The sequence below is a fragment of the Anomalospiza imberbis genome, chromosome 1, assembly GCF_031753505.1.
Source record: "Anomalospiza imberbis isolate Cuckoo-Finch-1a 21T00152 chromosome 1, ASM3175350v1, whole genome shotgun sequence".
NCBI lineage: Eukaryota > Metazoa > Chordata > Aves > Passeriformes > Viduidae > Anomalospiza > Anomalospiza imberbis.
Genome location: NC_089681.1, coordinates 71,279,228 through 71,302,272, shown reverse-complemented (window position 1 = coordinate 71,302,272; position 23,045 = coordinate 71,279,228). Strand labels below are relative to the sequence as shown.

The window sequence follows — 23,045 nt, the reverse complement described above, 5'->3', positions numbered from 1 at the left end:
CACTTTCATCAAAGGAATACAAGGCAGTATTTTACTGCTCACAGCTCTTTTTCAAATGTTTGAAAACATCAAACCTTCAGTTAGTCTTTTGTGTAAGGCGTCAAATTCCCAGAAAGATTCCCATATTTCCACAGTTTACTCTTAACTGACACTAGGGAAGAGTACTCCTACAAAAGCAGTCCAAAAAACTGCACTGCTATTCAAAGGAGAAAAAAAAAAAAAAAAAAAAAAAAGCAGGTCTGGGGAAGTGAAGGATTTCACTACAAGGAGACACACACAACCTTGGACTCTCAGCAGTGGCCAGGGGCTACTCTAGCACAGCCCCTCTCCCATCAGATGCCAAGGACATCTGCATTCTGGAAAAGCCCTGCCCGCTCTCAGCTGGAGCCCGCAAATCACTTGGCAAGGCAGCTGCCCAGAGCTGGCTTCTGTTGGCAGAGCAAGAGAAGCAGTTCCGTCCCAAATATCCTTTTCTCCAAGCAACTCTTGCATGCAAAGCAAAGAGAAGACTGAGTAGCAGCGGAGTTGTGTCCTGGCAACCTACAGGAAGACAATGCCATTTCCCAGAGCTCTACAGTCCTTCCTCTGTAGAGCCAGACTCATCCCTTGCATGCTGTGGGAATGCCTACATTTTTCCTAAGAGGAAAGCAAGGCAGGACAAATCATCACAGGCTAAACACAACTCTAGGCCTGAGACATCAATATCCCTCTTAGATCTCTTTCAGTCCATGTGCTTTTGAAAATCCTTATCCTAGCTTTCAAATACCAAAACTAAATTTAGTATCATTTACAATGAATAAATAATATGACTAACTAAATATTTGCATCTAAGATTGAAAGTCTGAAATATTCTAGCATGACATGACACAAATGCCAATTAAAACAAATGAAAAAAGTAAGACCTTGTGAATTACCTATGTGAGATATCACAAAGACAGAAGCACTCCCAGGGTGAAATCCATATCTAAAGAAAAGTAGTTCATGTTCTGATGTTTTTTATTACATGCAAGTGTGAGCTGGTTTGGTAGTTTAAACTATTGAAAAGACATAAAACCTAAAAAAACCCCAAACCAGGTAAGAGGTTTCTTAGATAATAAATCCCAGAACCTTCCAAGAAAATGAAAATATAAAGACACCCACAAATGAAAAGGGCTCCAAAATTATTACCAAAAAGCACCAATAATATTAAAAATTTATATTTAAGAGTTTAAAGGAACTACCTAAAGTTCAGTATTTGCTCAAGTCTTTGCAAGATCTGAATAAAAAGTCTGAGAATTTATTCCAAGTCTGTTCCAAGGACCTAGAGTGCATTCTGGAGAGAGTAATACAATTTAAAGGTTAAACTCATAGAATCAGCATGAAATCTTCTGAAGACATATTTATATGTTTAAAAGACTTTTTCCATCCTTTGAAGAGTTATAAAAATACTATATGAGCCATATTCCCATGTAGAGCAGTTTGGAGATAAGAAAATAATGTGACAGAACTCAAAAGAATCGATCAGCCGCAGCGCTGGATATTGCACATCATTTATTGATGTTTCAAAAGTGCTGCTATTAGGCTGCAATTATATTTTGCTTTTTCTTCATTATAAAATTTAAAAAATGTTAAGGGTACTTCACTTCTTCTCTACTCGACCATTTTTCTAGACAAGTAAGGAGACTCCCAGTCCTTTTTCTCATGCATTGCTAGAGAACACCTTGTAGACCACAAAAAGCCTACAGTGAGACCTCAAACATTTTAAACTGAGCAAGATAGCAATAAACAGTGTTGAACAAAACTAGCATTTCTGCCATGTTAACTGGTCACTAGAATCAAATATTCACTCTACTAAGAAGCTGGTGATTGGAATCAAGAATTCATGATTAAAGGAGCTTAAAAATATAACAGCAAAGTCATTCTAATATTTCCTAATGTATTTTAAGTATGCTCATCTCTGGTATTTATAAAACAGATAGAGGGAGTCTCAGCATGCAACCACTTAGTCACAAAAACATTTTGTGAGATGTCCCACAAAAATGAACATGAATGCTTTTGTACAGAATGGCTCTTGGAAATGTACCCAATGGAAGTAAAATTAGTAATAATGACAGTCTTACCTGGTCCCAGGGACAGATGATTCCTCCAAAACACATAAAAAGATATCCCATGGCAACAAGACATACCCAGACCACCAGAGAAAATATACGAAGCAGCTTCTTAAATACAGGTTCTACGCAGACAAGGATAAATATAGCAAAAAAAATTGCTAGGGCTGTTGGAACAGTTATTAAAAATGCCACGTGGTCTTCAACTTCCTGAAAACAGAGAAAAATGAAAAGGAAGTTAAAAACAAATATACTTAAACATCAGACATCAATAACATACTCTAAACTTATTGTATGTGGAGATGGCAGAAAGACAAGACTGGATTTCCAAAGTGAGTTAAATTCAAAATAGGATTTCTTTCATGGCAAGAAACTGTAATGTAGACAATCAGCCTTGTAACCACTAACCACAATAGCACAACACTTCTTTTACTACTCTGGGTTGTAGCAGGCTGTGAGAAGTGTGTGCAGCACGATGGGGGCTGAGCTGGCAAGCCGGCTCCAAGCTCAGTCTGCAGTGGGCCCCCAGCCCATGGCCAACCATCCAACAACTCCACTGCTGGCACACACAGAACAGAGAGGGGCAAAATGCAGAACGGAAGCTTGCAAGAGCTTGCCTGAATCTACAGGAGAAAGAAACTTCCCCTGACTCCTGGCATGCCCCTGCAGAACCTCTTCTCTGCTCTGCAGACTGAAAAGACCAATCCCATCAGGAGAGGTGCTGGAGCTGAGCCAGGCAGCCCCATCTGCTCTGTAACAGCCAAGGCAACCACAAGAACGTGATGGTGACAGCAGCAGGGACCCTACTGAGAGAGGTACAGAGGTCTGCGTCTGACACAGTCCTGAGAGCTGTGCTGCTTCTGGGGGGCTCATAGCAGGGATGTCACCAAGAGACTCCCAAGCCTCACAGAGGCCACTACTGCCCACTGCTGCAGTCTCACAAGGGCACCAGTGGCACAGCCAGGAACAGTCTGAGCAATACCAAGATGGATTGCAGAGGGTGATGGTAACGCACTCTGGAATGCAAGTAGTTTTTTCACCGATCTTTACAAAAGATAAGTTCCTAGGGAAAACAGAACTTCAATCCATTCCACTTCTACAAGTTTGATGCCAATACCAGAAAGAGATGCTCTGAGTCTGAAAGGGGATTGCAAGTCAGCAGGGAAAGAAATTCCAGCCACTCTAGCCAGTATGTTGGCTTTGGGGGCATGGGCAGTAAAAAAGAGATGTGCACCTAGGACCTCGTCAGACAGATGTGGTGGGATGGCTCCTACGACGGGAGTGTTGGAATGGAAGGATACTAGCTCTTCAGGAAGGAGAGGAGAGGGGACACAAGGAAGGAGGGTTTCTCTCTATGTCAATGACCAGTAAGAATGCACGGAGCATCCCCTGCCGGGCGATGGATGAGGAGCTGAGGGCTTAGAGGTTGGGTTAAAGGGAGAGCAGAGACAGGCAACATTACAGTGGGGGCCTGCTACAGGTTCTCCAACCAGGAAGACTGGAGAAGATGAGGCCCTCTATAGACAGACAGGAACAGCCTCGTGTTCACAAGTCCTGGTCCTCATGAGGAGCTTCAGCCACCCCAGTGCCTGTTGAAGGGGCAACAAAGCAGGGCATGAGCAATCCAGGCGGTTCCTGGAATGCACTGATGATAATTCCTTTCTCCAAGTGATACAGGACAGGTTGGGTGGGGCTGTGAGCAGCCTTTTTTAGTAGGTGTGCCTGCCCATGGCAGGAGGGTTGGCACTAGGTGATCTATAAGGTCCCTTCTAACCCAAAGCACTCTATGATTTAATATTATTTGAAGCAAGTTGAGAAAACTGTAAATCACCCTGAACAATGCAGCTGTCAAAATGCCTCACAAAATGTCCATAGCTCTATAAAAGCCTTTTTGACAGTGACAGTTTAAAGGTACTACATGCTTAGATTCAGCTTAAAGTATTTATCTGGAAGTACAGACTCTAGATTACATATATACATTTTCTCCTAGCAACTGCTTACTTTGAAATGTACAAGCAACGCCCAGAACAAGGACTAGAATATAATGTGAAGTAAGATTCAGAATATTCAAGATTTAAATTTATATACAGAGCTTACTTGAAAGCTACTACGCTAACATCTTTAAATGGTCTAATGATGGGTGCATTAAAAAAAAATAAATATTTGATTTTCTATTGCTGTACATGCTCAAAAGTATGCCTGGTTGAAATACAACAGCACTACATCAAAGCACAGTCACAGGATCTTTAGTCATTCCCCAGCTGTTATGAATTCTAACAGCCTCATTTGCAGAAACAAGGATTCCCCAAAAGCAGGCTCCAAATGCTACTGCTGCAACAGTAACCACAGACTTCATGCAGAAAAGCCTCAGATTCATTTTTCATGGTGAAATCTTCAAGAGAATTTGAAAGTACTTATTTGATGATTTGTAAGACATCTAAGCACAAAGTAACATTTCTTTTTCCCTTATTTGTAGTTGCTTCCTTAGTGCCCTGTTAAATCTTGTTTATTGATGGGTTTTCAACTTAAATACATAACATTTTTCTTAAAAGTATCTTAATATGACTTTTTTTCCCTTCTTATGTATAAATGATTTGCTTTGATTAAATCAAAACTAAAAATTTACAAATAAATTTGTAAATTTACAAACATTTACACACAAAAAAAATCATCAGTGAGTGGGTTTTTTTTTATTTGGGTTTTTTACCCTGATCTAGTAAATTTTAGAGCTTGATATCTAGAGACACTTGCTGTAAAAATCTGGCCCCCTTTGCTGTTCCCATTTCTTCATTTTCCTTGCAGCCTTGCCTGCGTGTGCACTGCAGACTGTGGCACCCAGCTGCTCCCAGCTCCAGCTCAGGAGCACCCACCACACTGGCAGGCTGAAACCAAGGGAAATGCCACAATATAACCTGCTCTCCCTGGGAAAAGTCAGGTCATCTTTCAACTCCTCTTATTTTTTAATCCTTTTTAAATTTATCAAGTCATACATTTAAGCAATTTTTATTGCAACATTGACAATCACGGTGTAAGCAAAAGAAGTGTCAGGAAATTTTAAGTGGTGATGCTAACCCTGAAATGCAAACACTAAGCTTCCAAATATCAAATACACACACAAAGGCTTTCAAGCTCTTGGGTAGTCACACTGAAAACAAAATTACGGCCTTAAATTTAGGCATAGGGCTAAATGTCTGCAAGAGTACAGAGCTGCACAGTAAGAGTAAAAATACAAAACTCACCTACTAGTAGGAAAAACTAATGATTTATATATCTAAATGTTGTGATTTTTGATCAATCCCATCTCAGGAACTTGTTTCAATTAATTGATTTAGTAAGTGGCCCAACCAATGTCAGCTCAGTTAACACCAAAAGCGTTTAACTTCAGCCAGGTGGGACTGCCAAACTCTTGTTATAAGAGACAGGTGTCACAGGCAACAGGACAACATCAACTTCCTTGCACCATCTGTCACGCAGCCCAAGTCACAGCACCATAGGAAACAACAAACTCCTGGAGTAAGCCAAGACCGTGGAAAACCACACATTTAAATGATGGAAAATTGGCATTTCAGCGATAAGGATCATGCTAAAAACATACTAGCAAGAAAATTCAGATGCACTTTAACTGCGTGCTTCTCCACATCGGTAAGAAAGTAATAAAACTTCTGTACTTTATGGGAGGATTTGGCTCCATAACAGATCAACAGTATTTAGGTGTCTGTTTAGAGCACACGTGTGCTATTGCAGCTACATATATTTATATGTATTCTATAACTAGATCAATCCATCAAAATGTTTGCTCCAAATTAACAGCTACTCAATTTCCTTTTTTTCTGCATACACTGATCTCAACACTTAGCTGAACTATTTTGATCACTAAATCTAAAATTTTACTTCTGCTTTCTCTCTTTCTGTGGTTGCCTACTACACAAATTTACATTTTGATTTAAATGTATGAAAAAAAAAACAAAAAAAACAAAAAAAAAAACAAAAAAAAAAACCAAAATAGACTACAGAGTATCAGTTCCTGAGCACAGGTGACCTCCCTGAGCTGACACAGGAAAACATCCTTCTGCTGTCACAAGATGCTTGCATCCCACCATACCCTGTACAAATTCTGAAGTAAAATTGAAATTTAAAGACAGAACAGTGTACCCGTTAGGCAATTTAAAAAATATATGAGAAAATAAACTTTATTATAATGTGTATCCTTTACAGAAAGCCTCAATGTGTACAGGGGGGTTTTCACAATCTTGCCTTTAAAATATGTGCTAATGTCAGCTCAAGAAAAGCAGGCCCTGTAAGGCAGAGGTTTATTTTGGAAACTACTTTGAACAATATTTTCCTATTACTGCAGAGGAACTAAATCTCTATAGAACTGTAACTTTAAGGGCAGGACATTTAGAACATGCAGCTTCCCGATCAATATTTGCAATTATCAGTGTGCTTAGCAAGTTGGGTGTGGCAAAATCCTAAAGGTTAGCTGTTCTGTTGCCTTAACCAGTTCCCAAAGAGGTGGGGCGAAAAGTGAAACACTTTGCTTTTTTTTTCTGCTAGTCTCAGAAATTAAAATACACCAGCAGTAAAGGAATTAAAATATCAGCATGACACTTTTGAACATAATGGCTAAGCCTGCAATAGATGGATCTTACCTGACAGTTTTGTCTCCCTGAGTGTTTTCTGTCTTGCTGTCTTTTAATTACTGAAGAAATTAAAAAGTCTACTGTTAGAAATTTTTCAACCCCCACAAATTCTTCCAAAGTGTGATAATCTTCTTATCACCAGTAAAATCTGAAGTCACTTTCAATCATCTTTCCAAAACCCACAACTTTCTCTCAGTCTACATCTTGTACTTTCCCAGTAATACCATGTCCTCAGTTTAATTTTAAACAGCAAAGCTGCTAAAGAGCACTTCAGTGTTATATATAAAAACATAGTCATATGAAATAATCCATAAAAATTAACAAACAAGCATCAAAATGCCAGTTTTAGCATAAAATCTTTTCACGTGGTCACTCATTCTTTTGACACTTTATTCTTTTTGTTTAATGGAATTCAACAGTAGTCTATATACAGAGGACTTCTGCTGGGATCTCAAATATCACACACTTTGAATTAACTCAAACCATTTACTACATTAAACTCCTACTAAAATCCCTTTTTGCTGAGATCAATGAAACACACTCTAAATGTAAACATAAAACCAAGTGATTAATGTTCTTCAAACACTGATTTACTTTTTTATTTCATACATCTATTCAATTTTCAGTATCTTCCATTTCATGCAGCTATTTTCAAAAATGTTGAGTGTTAGAAGAAATGTTACAGGGCTCAAGGATTACTAGTTTGCTGACCTCTCAATCAAACATCTTCCTTTAAAAGGACTGACTGAAAGAATCTGTTGAGTTGTTTCTGCAGCAAAAACTGCTCATTTTTCCTGTAAAACCTTTTCCGGGACTCAAGAAAATGATATTCAGAAGAAATAATCTCCCTTCTCTTTGTAAAACTGGACAGCAATTAAATTCTCAAATATTACAAAAAATATTTCTGTACAAAATCTGCAAAATTCTTCTGGCTACTTGTGACCCCTCTCCTGTGGTTTTATATTTTAGTGAATTTGCTTATAGCTGACTGCACTGTGTGCCATCTGCTAGACAGCTGGAAAAATCTCTATTTTATTAAGAGGTGCCGTGCCCTGCTCCTGGCCAAGTAGCTGACTCTTTCATCTAGGATTTCATCATTTAGGACAATAACTGAAAAGTTTCTGCCAGCAGTCCAAGGTTTCTTTTCCATCAATTCCATTAGTATTAGTCCATCTCCACTTCAGAAACTGTGCAGTGCCTTTAAGGCCAGATTTTATTTCTAATACCACACCATGTTTTTTGGATCCACAACTCAGAAAGACTCCTCTGCCTTTTGTGCCCACCATTTATCTTTCATAATATAAAACTTTGCTTGTTATTCTTGCTTAGCTGCCTGGTTGAAGCTTTCTTTTTTTTTTTTTTTTTTTTTTTTTTTAATCTTCTATTGAGTTTTGTGCAGTGTATTCAAGGACATTAGCAGAAAATTACCCAACGTGTATCTTTTAATCAAACTGTCTTGAATTTTGTGTCAATGAAGCTTTTCATTTTCACTAAGGCCCTATGCAACTGTATGCCTGAATTTTTTTTTTTCTCTTTGATTCAACATTCCCTTTCTGGCTTAGCAGATCAATGATAACAGCATCAGGCCCAAATCCAGTTGTTTCATGATGTCTGTTGTTTTGAGAAATTCAGTTCTGTCTATTAATGAGTCTGATGTGCAGTCTACACTTGCTGTCAGTGCACAGAGATCTCTGACTCCACACTAGATGAATGCCAGTCCAGCCATTTGCACATCACATGGATCATGTGGCATTACAGCTGCCCAGCTGCTGCATGATGCTGTGTATGCAACCATGAGAAGCAGTTCTGCATCCATGGCCCCATTCTACACCATTCTGTATTCACTAGTACATGGGAACATAATTGGAGCAGCAAGATTTCATCCAAACACTTCAGATGACATTGTGGCCACCTGAAGCCTTCCCCCAGGCATGAAAGCCATGAACCATGTGTGCTGTAAATGTGTTCCCATATGAGAAGTGTGCAGTTTTGCAACAGTGCAGCACTTCTGCTGCAATCCAACAGGAACTGTTCTCTGGCATTACAGGCAATGTCCTTGTGAGCACACGGGACTAACAGTGACAATACAGTGGCCAATCCTGCACGTCTTGTGAACACCCATATAACCACACACATGCTTGACTACCAAGCCAAGCAGTTTTGGTCAGTGGGTTTTTTTTTCAGTAAGTCTAGTCACATATAGATATTATTTATCTTCTCAATTAGTCAGTAGAAAATGATGGTATCCAGATTTTCCCAAGTTTGCCTGATAGCTATCAGTGAACCTTGCCTGCTTCAGTGTCGTAGCAATGATTATCAGGAATGCAAAGTCATACCAGAGATCAAAGACTTCTCTGTTCAATGCAAAAAACATCAGAACTCACAGAAGCTTTGGAAAGGCTCTTTGGAGGTGCCATGGATGCTGTGCAAATAACAGTAATATAAGAAATTGGAAGAAAACTTCTGGAGATAAAATATTTGCTGCTAGTGAAGAAAGCAGAGAACAGTTGTAGCATTCCCAGAAATGATCCTCAAAAAAAAAACAAACCCACCAAGCCAAAAAAAAAAAAAAAAGCCCACACCAACAACAAAAAACACCAAGTGGTTGGCAAGTAAAAGTTCAATAAGCAGCTAAGAAAATGTGTTCAAAAGGGAAATCAAAGAAACCGAGATATTTGGGGAATAGGGATTTTGTCTCTAGAAGGCAACTGAGCTTAACAAAGATAAGAATGAGTTTTCTGGTACTTTCAACATCATAGGAAAACATTCAAATTGAATGTTATAGATTGATAGTTACAGAAACAGAGTGCAAGGTTTAAGAGAAGCAGTAATGTCAAGGAGACCAGTAAGTCTCAACTAAATGAAAGGATAGAAGTTGATTAAACTCAGCTAAGAAGGTTTCAGCAAAGGAAAGGCAGAACAGAATCTCTTTTTAAAATCTGGCAAAGAAATATGACACCATATGAAAGGATACACTCTTCTCTACAAGCCTAGGAACCTAGATGGAAGAATGAAAATGCCTGTTGTTGAAGCATTATTTACACAATAGTCTTACTGAAAACTTGGTGTAAAAAATCATCAGCAGAATAATGAAAAAGTATAAAAAGACTGAAAGACATACTGTTCACCAGAGACTGAAGAAAGGCCTGTGTTAACAGTCTAAGAGAATTAACAAATAGTATAAAGTGGCTATGAGCCAAAAAAAAGAGACTGAACAGCAAAGCCTTATAAAAATAAATTACTTAGAGGACTGGTTATCACGCAGAGATAAGGAAGGCTGTCAAAGAAGAAAACACAGCAGATCAAGGGATACTTTAGTGACTCCCAGATGGACTTGCTAAGCATCACAACAGCAGATGGAAGCTGAGACCACAGTCTGTGTCTCATGCACTGCTGAAAAACAAAACAAACAAGTGCACAGACAAAAAACCCACCCAAAGAAAGAGAAAACAATATTGAGATCAGTCTGATCTCAAGAAAAGGAAAGAACCTGGTCCAAAAAATATTGCTATTGAGGGGCTTCTTTATAACAATGATAAATCTTGTTAAGCAAACAAATGAAAAACAAAACCTAAACACTAAAATTGAAAGGGGGAGCTATAAGCTTATAGATTAAAATCTTTGTCGGTAGCCTGAAGACACTACAAAACTCAGAGGCACAGGACAACAGCTAATCAATTCCCCTAAATGACTTGAGAAAGACCAAAACACAACCAGAATGTCTCAACATCCAAGTAAGGAAGCTTCTAAAATTTATCTTCAGTAAAGGACAAAAAAAAAAACAAAACACAAAAACAAAACAACAACCTGAAAGGCAATGATAAAAAAGGATTTAATATAAAAGCTCAATTAATGTAAAGACTCAATAATGCAGGCCAAGAAAAGAACTTGCTTGAGAAGTTATTTTTAAGAGTATACAAATAAATAGTAAATTCTTTTTGAAACATGATCAGGAGTTGGCAGCCTGCTAAGAAACTTCCAAACAAACAGATTATGCAGGTATTAAAAAGAACAACTAGAGAAGAACAGACTGTAGCAGAAAGTGTTTGGGTTGTTTGTTTTTTAACTGTGTTCAGTGTGGGATAATTCTCATTCCAAAATAATCTATGCAGGGGGAATAAATCAGAAAGTCTGTCTCAAGCTGAAGCATTAGTGTAAGGCATTACAGACAAAAGCAGAAACATGAAATGTAAAATAAAAACAAACCACAAGCAGTCAAGATTCACCAGGAAGGGCCAATAAGACTCAAAGAAGAAAGAGCTAGGACCATAGTAGCATGTAACCTGCACCCAAAAGTTCCACAGTGTCCAAAGACAGGCATGTGATGTGATGCCATCTCTCCTGGGACCTCTCTCAAAGACAAAGGGAAGTACCAGCACATCTGGCATCTACCAGGAAAAATTGAAAAAAACGAAGGTACCAAAGTCCTCAGGAATCCTAGGGTATATGTTCAAAATATCCATAAACAGTCTGGCTGAACAGCAATCTTACAAAGATGGAGGTCAGCTATGAAGAAACACAAAAGGATCTCGTAAGAGTCACTACAGAGCAAGAAAATCACAGATGAACTTCAGCAGAGATGTGTGTGCAGAGATGCACCTCAGAGCAATCCTAACTTTATACACATGACAACAAGCTCTTGGCTGGCTACTAATACTTCGAGATATTTGGTGTTTATCATAGCTACACCCATGAAAACATCACTTAGGTGCTCACCAGCAGTCAAAAAACAACCTGAAATGCAGAACATAGGAAAATAGAATAAAGAAGAGAGAACATCACAATGCCACCTCAATGCATGATGAACACCATAATTCTGGTTCAATCACCATTCCCAAATGAATTCCAAGGAAGAAAAGATAGTTTTCAAGAATAGTCAAAGCTGCAATACAGTGGCTAGACTCTGAAGGAGTAACACTTGGTTTTAAGGTTTCTCTTCTCTGCATGGAGTGAGCACAACTGACCTTTAATCCAGCTCTTTTGTTGTTTAAAGGTAATGTCCATCTCAGGCCAACAGGAACAACCTCCACTGCAGCTATCTGCATACAAAGATGTAGCCAGAACCCCATGAGCCCTGACCATTCCTACTCTATCATATGCCATGGAACAGAGAACAGACACCTATCCCTGCCAAAAACATAACTTGTAGAACCAGGATGTGTGGGCCCATATATTTTATATTCAAAAATATGCCCCGTGCAAACACCATGTACTCAACCTGAACAGTGAGTGTTTGTTTTTTTTTTTACATCCTCATTTGACATAACAGCAGTTTTCCTCTCTTGGTTTATTTTCCATCTATTTGTGTCCTCTCCTCTGGTTAACCACACGTCAGATAAAATCTGTCAGTGCATACTACTATGTATTTAGGTTCAGAGGGCCCATGAACAGTGTCTGGGAAGACGAACAGGACTGCCATGCCTTTAGGTCATCCAGCAGCATCTCAACCTTCTCTTAGGCTGGCAATTATCAAAAGCTTTACTTTAAAACATGTAACAGCATAAGAAAACCAGGATGGTCAAACCCAATTACTAGTGGCTACAACACTCAGATGGGTGCACTTCTAAAATTGTCCTACTCAATGGCAGTAGCTGGCAGCCACAGAAGATAAACCACATCCCAGAGAGCAAGGACAGTTAATTACATCCTGCTCCCTGAAGTGTCCCCTCAGAAGAGGGGGGATACAGCAAGCAGAAAAGTGAGCAAAAATCCGTACTTTGATGAAACTAATTATTTCAGGCTCCAGAGGTAATTAGAACCTACTCACCTCATTTATTAATTTTTAATGTAAATATAGTGATCAAAATATCTTTCTTGCATACTTTATTCTACATGCATTGGTTCTGACTTCCTCTCAAACAAAGGTGGGTTATTAACTCAGTTTAGCTTGCTTTTCAGATATTCTCGAAATCCTTCCTTATATGATAAAAAACACTTTTAAAGAAACTTTCCAATAAATGCAACTACTATTTATACAAATCACAATATATGGAAGATAAAATGAGTAGAACACTCAGGAAGAACATATATTTTTTAGTTAAATATATTCAAAACATGTCATTGAAAAAGCTCCATCAGCTAAACATTATGGATAATAAAATACTTCACAAGACTCAAAGATGTATTTTTCAGATTAAATGCACTGTAACATGTATTAAAAGTGAAATTAGGGCCTTTCTTGTACCCATATAGATTCATGGAAGTCTGAAATACTCGTTTAGATTTGCAGAAGTCAGAAGTACTCATCTGACTCTTTGAGCTATTTAATAGTGACAGTTACATATTTTGGCTGTCACTTTTAAATCGAAGCTAAAAGGTGGCTTTCCCTCACCATTTTCCTCCTGACATAGTAACTTGAGAATCTGGCTGTAATCAAAAAAGTGTCAAGATGCAACTCACTTAAAAGTAAGAATGACAAAATTTGAACCAGGGAGCACAGGAGCTTCAGCACATAAGGAAACTGCTCATTTTAAGGGTCTGTTTAAGGAAGAAAAAGGTACACTTAGGCTCCTCTCTCTAATGGGTCTTTTAAAAATACATCTTGCAAGAATAGTCCTAAGATTCAATGAACAGGCATAATAGGGTAGCATGAAAAACAGCTTTAATATTAAAGGCACTACTGTCATCCTGTAATTACTTTTCAAGTGTTTCTTAAGGTTGTGCAAATACACACTAAACACCGTTACTACTATCACAACAATGTTCTTAAAGTTTACTCCCCTAAGGATACTGTCCACGCTCTCATGCTTCTCTCAGTTCAACTAACTTCAAATCTAAGATATTTCTCATTTCATTTTTGACTCCATGATCAGGACCACATTCTGCAATGGCGATTATTTCTATTATGATAAAATTTCAAATAAAAGGATAAAAACATGTTAACTTACATTTAAAATATAATTGCCAAATAATATCTCAGGAGTAAAACTTCAGACTAAATCATAAGAAATAGAGCAATACAGATTCTGCAAATACAGGCATTTTTGTTTTTGTTGACAGCTTTTTCATAAGTGCTGTTACCCTATTTCATTAAAACACAGGTAAGAAAATTAAAAAAAAATCAAAGAAAACAAAACCAATCTGGTAAATTATTTTATTGTTAAATAGATGTCACATTACAACTTTATAAAATCCCTTTATAAATCAGTCAGAGCTCACTGGTACAGAAAACAAGCCCCAGTGAGAGTATGTGGCCATTATCTGGCATGAGTTAGCAGGGTATGGATCCCAGTAGCTTACAGGACAAGCTACTGGTCTAGACAAGCTCCCCTACCGTGTCCTCCTAGGTTTTGACCAGACTAGACAGTTCTCAGACCACTGTGCTGCTACAAAGGACCATCACAATACCTGCAGCAAGGAAAGAGAATCCACCCACCTGCCAAGGTATATGAAGCAACTGAAGTGACATATGAGGAGCAGCTGAAGGAACGAGGGTTGTCTAGCCTGGAGAAAATGTTCAGTGGGGACCTTAATACTTTCTACAATTACCTGAAAGGCAGAGCAAGGTGGGTCTTGGTCTCTTTCACCTAATAACAAAATATGGAAAAAGAGAAAATGGCCTCAAATTGCACCAGGGGAGGTTTAGATTGCATATTTGGAAAAATCTCTTCATCAAAAGGGTGAACAAGCTACCCAGGGAAGTGCTGAAGTCACCATTCCTGGAAGTACTTAAAACACATGTCAATGTGCCACTTAGGTACATGGCTTAATGGTGGACCTGGCAGTGATGGATTAATGGCTGGATTTGAGGACCTTAAGGATCTTTTCCAACCTAAACAATTCTATAGGAGCAGGAGCACTACCAAGCAGGTGCTGAGCTAAGTTCAAAGAGCATCTGTTTTCCTAACACTTCTCTCAGAGGAAGTAACGTGTCCATGTCCTCAGCCTGAAATCAGTGTTGCTGGAAAAGGAGCTGGGGGAAATCTAGTCTTCCTAGGATTTTCCATACTGACCAAAGTACTAGCAAATTGGAGAAAGGGATATGGAAATTTTACCTGGAATTGAAGGACAGCAATCCCATTTATGCAGTCAGTGAGCAGATACCCTGTGCCAGCCATAGCAGTTAGGGTCCTTAAACGGTCCCTCAGCACACAGTTCAGCTGTGGGAGGCACGTGGAAAAAAGTAAGTTCTAACTACTTTTGCAAACCTTACTGAGCAGCTCTGAGAAGCTATTTGGGAAACAGATAGGTGGGCTAGAGCACCTCTCATCCCAGCTGGTCTCTGGTGTACCAGAAGCCATTTACCTGCACTCTGGAGCACACCTTCCAGGTAAGAAAACCTTCAAAACTAGAACTACGGATGGTGAAAGAAGAAAATGTTCAGACTAACACATCATCATTTGTGGTCATTTCCTCTGACCCTCCCAGACACAAACCTGGAATAGGGTCACACCAGAAACAGCAAGGGGCTTTTATATCCTATATGCACACTAAAACCAAGAGTTCTGTTTAGAGAAGAGATGAAGAAAATGTTTCTGTACAGCTTGGTAAAATAGACAACTGAGAAAGTAAGTGTAGTCATGGCCTCACACTCCCCCGTACAGATGGTGCAACAGTCCCTTCAATTTTCAGCATCACCTGAATCAGGGTCAGTGTCTGAAGGTTGTTTATTCAAGATATAAAAAGAAAAGACATGGAAAAGAAAATGTATTGAGCTATTTTGAGTTTTAGGTTTTTTTCATCAGGTTTGATGCTCAAAGAAAAAAAAAAAGTCAGGGAAAAAAGGGCAGAACTGTGCCAATTCACTTATTTTTGCATCCAGATCCCCCAAAACAGAAGTTTAATCTGTTAGTATCTTCTCATCATCACAGATCAACGTGGCTTGAGCTGATTCAATTCTTTTTGAAATACGCAGAAGCTACTATGGCAGCACATAATTATTTGGGATCACAGCTCTGCTGTGACTGGAGAGGTAGGCATAGAATCAAACACTATGGGTGTTCAGCTGCACTTTGCTCCCCAGCACACCCAGCTGCTCAAGAGATTTGCAGAACACATCTATTTGTGTGAAGTGTCCATCAGTTTGGAGTCATGAATGGAGCAGCCTGGAAGGCTCCAGTGACCACTACTGTTATAACAAGAAGTTTTCTTAATCACAGTATAAACGCAGAGACCGTGACTTCTGGCTAAGGTCCTTAATCTAAAAGAGCCCTTGAAGGTTCAAAGAAATATATTCACCATTTTGTAGAAGCCAACAAATGGGCTGGATGTATCTGTCCACAACAAGGAACTTGAAACCAATTTATAAAAATTTAAGGAAGACAGGCAGACAGGTATTTGCAAGTCCATGGCAGATCCACTAGGAAGTTCCCAGAACAGGATTTGTGAATCCACATACCTGGCTTGAGGCTGATAAAGACAGCAGACAATCAGAGCCCAATCCATCATCTGTCTTATTCCCATTGCACACCAGTAAACAACAGCTCTAGTCAGAATGTTATCATGTCTGTCAGCTGCAGTAATGATTAGCAGCTGTGGATCCACCATTTTGAGTCACAATTTGTGGCATTAAATAAGTTTTCTATTGCCAAGGTATTCATAAAACTTCAATTTATTAAGATTACAATTAAAGTCTAAGCATTTTTCCAATATTGCCATACTCATAGTTTTAGCCAATTCTTATCCAGAATTTAGGTTTTTCAATACGAAAGATGAAACAGAGGCATGCAAAGTGATTGCCACCAGCAGCTCATTAACTTGATGGCTCTGTTTCCAGACTTGTTAGAGACTGGCAAATGAGACAAGCTCTTAGCAGCAATAAAAGTAACCACAGATGTACTGCGAGTGTCATTAGCGAATGAAAGAAGTAGCAGCCCAGACTGATGCAGTACTGAGGGCTGAAACCAGACAGAAAGCCAGGCAATTCCTGCTTCATACAGGAAGATACAGCAACCTTTCTTGCCTCACTAAAGAGATAATACTGCCTTTAGAAAGTCACTCTCAGAGAACATCAGAAGGAACATCTGGCAGGGATAGCAATATCCTAAGACTGCATCAAGTAACCAGCAACTATAGCTAGAAGAATATACTGCTATATGGTATCTAGAGACAAGAAAAAAAGAATTAGAAGCATGGGGTTTCCTCAAGGAACATTTTAATAAGGGACTTGAAAGCACAACTGTACAGTCAATTATAACTGGAACTGTGGACAGAAAAGGCATTGTAAATACACTGATGTTTATTTTTAATTCCTTCACATGTTGGTAGTAGCAGCAGTATGGCAGAAAGAGTTTAAGGAGAGGTAGGATACCACCTGAGCACAACAACCATAGCACCAAGCATGCAGAAAACTTCTGCTTGTCCTTCAATTAGTGAGGATTTTCTTACTTCATTACTTTTGCTGTGATTTTGCTTTCTTCTTGGGGGAATGAATAGATCGGAGTTTGAAAACACTGTTAACAGATGCTTTGGCTTACTTTCAGTCTGCAAGGATTCCAAAGTTTTCAGACCTTGGTTATTCTTTGGCTTTGGGAAAACAGTTGGTGCTCTTAAACTAAAAAAAGCTGTAAATTACACAGAGTTGATCTCAAAAGATATCCTAAAATTGAGAGTACAAATGGTCTTATAGTATGCCTGTATTATTCCATGCAATTAGGTTATAACAGAGCATCTCAAGAATACAGATACAAAATCATGTCGTCAGTGTGTGGATGGATGAATTTTGGTGTGGATGCATGAATTTTTCAGAGGCAAACAGATGAGATGAGAACATTAGCAGAGGTACACATCAGATGCTTTTAGAGAACAAATGAAACATGCTAAAACTACGTTTTCCACATGGACCTGGAAGACTTTTCCCCCTTCATTTCAAGATAAGATTCTGATCATGGAAATCTGGAAGGGCTTGGCTGATGTACAGCTTTTACCGGAAACAGAAGGAATTTATTTCAGGAATAACATCAATTAAAGGGACGAAATGGCACACCTCAGTTCAAACCCCAAGAGGGTTACAGGACTCTCCTGATCTTCTCCTTGCACAGAAACAGTTCTCTGCCAGTCAGGTTGGCAGCCAGAAAGTTTTCACATACTCCTTCAGAATGAGGCAACTACTTCTTCTTCAATGCAGGATCAGCTGATGGTAAGTTCAGTCAGTCTGACGCCAGTAAACCAACTCCTGCAGAATGTACATCTGCCATGCTGCAGGTACATCTACCCAGTTAATTGTACTCCCTCTTTAAGAACCACTGACTGCTCCCCTTTTTGCTACAGTAGGTATTTTGATATGTCAGTAAAACAGATGTGCAGTCAACCTTTAGTTTCTTGAATTTATAAATCCATAAAAAGGTTCACAAATCTAAACTGAGCCTACCAGCACGATCCTGAGCTTTTCAGGAACTTCAAAGAAGTGGTTGAGGGGGCAACTAATACCTCTGCTCTACAGACAGTCCTTAGGTGGCTGATCCAGTACAATCTCAGAGTGCTTTGGAAGAGGGAAGGCAACACCATGCCACCTTGCAGAAGCACTTTTTGCTAAACACATGCTCCGGTTGGCCAAGGACACCCTCAAGAAACATGCATTGACACACCAGAGCCTACACACCAGCAACCACATCTTAAGAGCTTTTACAAGGTCACACGCGGCAGCAAGAATTCGGGAGGGAGATAAGGGCTGCAGCTAATGTTAACATCACACAGCAGGCATACAGGTCCTGAGCAAGGGGAACAGGCCAGCCTGAAAGAAAACGTGTATCTGGTAGCAGACTGGTGAACCATAGGTTTTCAGAAAAGGAACAGAAAGAAGATCACAACAGGTTTAAATCTTCTCCCACTTACAACACAAGTGCTAAAAGATTTTGATATCCCTGAAGTGTAGGTTCTTATTGAAGCCTTTATCTATGGACTAGGCACTCTTTAAGTCTAGAAAAAAGCACAGATAAAGGAAAGTTATGGCCTTCAAATAAATTGTACAATTTGGGCATCATCCTATCTTCAGAGTTTTTGTTTATTCATGTAAGAAATTAATCACAATTTCAGATATTTCAGGTACACTCATATTTTATACTATGAATTTAAAAACGGCTCTTTTTTTTAATCTCCTGCAAACTGTAGTTATAAGATATATGTTCTTGCCAGAGACAAAAATGTTTTAGATACCACTAAAAATGGTCATAAGCTTTTAGTACTAAAAAGGGAGAGACCGGCAAATAATGAGTTTTTCATACATATTACATTGAAAGAACAACACAATAGTCAGAGAGAAAATGAATCTGACCTCTGGCATTTTTAAGTCCTGAAAGGCTTTTGCAGGTTTGGGAAAATAATTTACTCTCTATCGATTAAAGCAGCAGCTAAACATGGATGACTGATCTCATTTTGCCAGCATGCAGTTCATGCCAGGTAGAAAAATACAGAGGATACTCTGACACAGGAAATTCAAAGGTTGATACTATCACTACATTATTTAAAACTACAAGGTGTGAATGGTCATCGTTCAAGCTGACTCAAGTTTTATATCTAGTGTTGGAGAGATAGAGTGCTTAATTCCAAAGGTCAAAATCACAATAGTTCTCTGAAACAAAAGCAAAATCTCCCAAGAAACCTCTCTCAGTAATAATAGCAGTACATTGTCTGAAAGAAAAGTAATCTGATTTCCAGACACACTTTGTAAGTAATCTTGTTTACTGTAATTTTGCAACAGCTTTCATAAATTTTTCATCTGAAATCAGGAAGGCTATTGCTTGTATTCTGACAGGTTGAAAGAGCTGAGTAAGTAAAATACATCCCCTGTGTGGCTGGAGTTGTTTGGGAACACTTAAGAATACTTTGCCACATGAAAAAGCACCAAAAAAAGGCAACTCAGACACCACAGTGATATATTTTAACAACCAAATAAAACATTAAAATAGAAGGAAAGCGTCCTCTCACTTCCATTGGTTTCCAGGTTTTTTTTTTAGACAGCCTAGAACATGAATATTCTTCACGCTTCATGAATATCCATCCTAACAATGTCCAATCCTTCGTTGCATGTTCTAAACTGTTCTATAAAGCACAAGCAAGAAATCCAAACTGAGTGTAATAGTGAGTCATTTTGGAATTTTTTCTCTACAATAGGCTTAAGTAATTTTCAGTGAAATCTTAACTACTTTGTAAAAAATCTAAAGGAAACTGTTAAGAAATATTTCCCTTAACTTCAGATGCATAGCACAGATCTGCAAAAAACTATCCCACTTCACTTCCACTGGGCCTTCTCTACAAAAATAGGTCTTCTGTCAAAACAACCACACTTTTACAAGTTGTGCAAGATGAAAGATAAGGATATTAATACCAGATTTTGTGGCTCAGATACTCCTAACCATATGTCCCTTTTATATCATCAGGCACAAAAAATGATTAAAAGTCCACAGATCTATAAAATATGTATCCTTCATTCAGACGCAGGAGAAACAGATCTAAACCTTCAGGAATACTTCAATCACAAATGCAACTACAAACTAGACTATAATAAAGCACTTTTAGGTGAAATTCTGGGCAGGGTTCCAAAGGATTTTGTCCAGCATCCTGTGGCTGGAAGTCCATATAGGCAAGCTTTCTCTCTGCCTGAAGTTACTTTCATCTGTCGACTGGAAACTTGGATGAAACCCACCTCTTTCTCCACTCACCCATCCAGTTGTTAACTACAGGAAGATAAAGGCTCAGGAAAACAGTTTTAAAAGCACTTTTTTTTCTCTTCCGGTATGTCTGGAATTCCAAATGCAGACTGAACTATTAAATTCACTCTTTCTGAAGAAGTAACGCCTGGCAAGATTCAGCCAGTTCACAGTTTTGTTTCCATAACTTTCAGCAGTCCTTCCATCTGAGTCCAGTTTTATGCCACCTCCATTACTGCAAATGATTTACCTCAAGAGATGAAATTACCAAAATAACCACATGCAACTTGTAAACAAGCAGCAGACCATACCATGACTGAAAAGTACAAAATTTAGTACTAAACACTGTCAAGCCCAAATTCTGCCACCTTGACTGTGGGCAAGTACAGTGTACATATCCACAGTTGACTCTGCCCAACAGACATCCAATTCTACCTTCCAACAGTCCCTTCAGCCCTGATGGACAAGCACCCACATTAACATACTAGAAAGAGATAAGTGGTCAAACCTGTATTTTGCACACAGAGCTCCAAAATTTAAACCTCTGGACATTAAATAACTGAATTATGAAGCATCACCATTACTGGCCTCACTTTTACAACTGCTTTCTATTTAGTAGGAATGGTTGAACAAAAAGCTTAAAATACAACTAATACAAACACCAAAAGGAAATAAACCACCAACTGACTCAAAGCTTAGCTAATCCTGAAGGCAGTTTCTGCAGGCTTTAAGACAAAAGTTTGGTCAAGCAATAAAGCAGGATAAGCAAACGCTAGCTGCAGTGCCTCTAGGAGAATCCATTAGATTATACCGACCTGCTCATCCTTGCCTTTAGAGATAACTAGCTCTATTCAATAAACATTCAGCTTTCCAGAAGACCATAAAAAAGATTCTTTTTTTTTTGTTTTTTAAGGGATAGGAATAGTCTGAGACCACACAAATTCCCATTTACTACAGAAGTATACAGTTATGCAAACAGCCTGCCTCTAATCATCAACAGCAGGAAAACTCTGTAAAGGACCAAGAATTTTACTGCCCTCTGCAGCTTTTCCTTTGCAAGGGCAAAACGCCACCCATTTCAGGGGAGATAAACTGATACCGACTGTCACCTGCTGCTGTGACACATTTTTCTTCCCAAAGCCTGGAAACCCCACACTGAGCACGCAGAAAAGACATCCGAACAACGTCACCTTCCTTAAAAACGAAGGCTGTGCTGTCCCAAAAGCTTTCTTGAGAAAATGGGTCAAATGCTAGAAAATTATATCATAGGGGATGGAGGGGGCTAGCACAAGGAGGGGCACAGCCCCGGCTTACTTGCTCTAAAATATTCAGATACCTTCAGACAGAGGTACCGTCTGTATTTTTGTGCGGCGACTAAAACCCTGCCACTACAAAGGCCACCACGGCCAAGCCGCGAGTTGGAAGAGAGCGGAGCCAAGGAATTAAGTGAATTAAACTCGATGCGCTTGTTGACTCAGTTTTCGCTCCATCAGCCGCGCGGCCGCTGCTCCAGCGTCGCCTCTAAATATCGGGCAGCAAAGTTCGGGCGGGGGTTCCCCGGCCCCCGCCGCCACCTCGGCGCCTCCCGCCACCAACTTTCCGCCGCAGGAGCTGCAGCACCGGCTCTCAGCCGCCCCGTCCCGTCCCGCCCCGTCCGCCTCGGCTGAGAGTGCCGCGTACGGCGATGCCAGCGGGTCGACAGAGAGGGGATGCCGGGCGGCGGCAGCGGGGATGTCCGGGAACCCGGGCATGGAGCGGGTCCCAGAGCGGGAGGGCGTCTCTTACCAGCCCAGAGGCGAAGAAGACGGCGAGCAGAGCTAGGCAGGCGCCCATCACGATGAGGAGCAGGAAGACGATGAGCGGGTGCTGCTGGCTCATGCAGTAGTAGGACTCGTAGAGCCAGTCCCGGGAGCGGGACTGTTCGCCGCTCGCCCCGCAGCCGCCGCCCCCCTGCTCTGCCCGCTCTAGCAGGTAGCGGCGTCTCCTTCTCATCATCATCGCTTCTTGCCACATCGGGCAGAGCCCGCGCAACTCCCTCAGAGCCGCCGCCGCCGCTGCTGCAGGAGGCAGCCGGGGAGTGGAGCGGGGCGCGCTCCCGCGCGGGAGGCGGAGAGGAGGAGCCGCGGCGGCGGCATGGGCATGCTGCGCCGGGATGCCGCGGCCGCCGCGCAGCCCGCCCGGGGCTTAGTGCGCCTCCGGAAGGCGCCACCCCGCACGCACATGCCTTGCCCGGCTCCCCCGGAGGCGGGGGCGGCAGGCGCGCTCCTCCTCGCCGGGGAGGGCAGCGGGCGTCCGCCCAGAGTAAGCGCCCCGGGGCGGCGGCGGCGGCGGCGGCAGCGGGAGGTGCCTTCGCGGGCGTCCGTGAAAGCCGCCCCTAGCCCGCGCCCCTCCGCACCAGAGCCGGGCGATGCCCTGGGGGTCGGGCCGCCTGCCCCGGCCTCCGCCTGCGGGGCCGGGAGTCCTCGCCGCCCGGAGGGGTGCGGTGCCGCCGCAGGTGCCGCTCCCGACAGCGGCCGCGGGGCGGAGAGCGCGGCGTGTGCCGCTCCCGGCCCGCCCCCGGCGGCCCCGGCCCTGCCCGGCTCCCGCGGGGACGGCGCTGCCTTCCCTAGGGTGTGTGGCAGCATCTCACAGCTCCGGAGGGAGAGACATTTGGAGACTGCTTTGAAATTGCTCCCACAGGCGGAGGGCTCTTGCAGGACTGTTTCTCTGGGTACCTTTTCCGGAGGCGGAAT

General features: G+C 40.9%; 1 protein-coding gene across 1 annotated transcript in view; it reads right to left on the bottom strand.

The window, feature by feature from the left end:
• ADCY2 (adenylate cyclase 2) overlaps nt 1-22,477 on the bottom strand; it is a 203,279-nt gene extending 180,802 nt beyond the window's left edge. Inside the window, exons 1-2 of the mRNA XM_068196378.1 lie at nt 22,099-22,477; nt 2,100-2,297 (exon numbers count right to left, since the gene is read on the bottom strand). Of these exons, the coding sequence (XP_068052479.1) occupies nt 2,100-2,297; nt 22,099-22,326 (426 nt within the window). The 5' untranslated portion in view covers nt 22,327-22,477. The remainder of the gene's footprint in view (nt 1-2,099; nt 2,298-22,098) is intronic.
• Between the last annotated feature and the right edge of the window lie 568 nt (nt 22,478-23,045).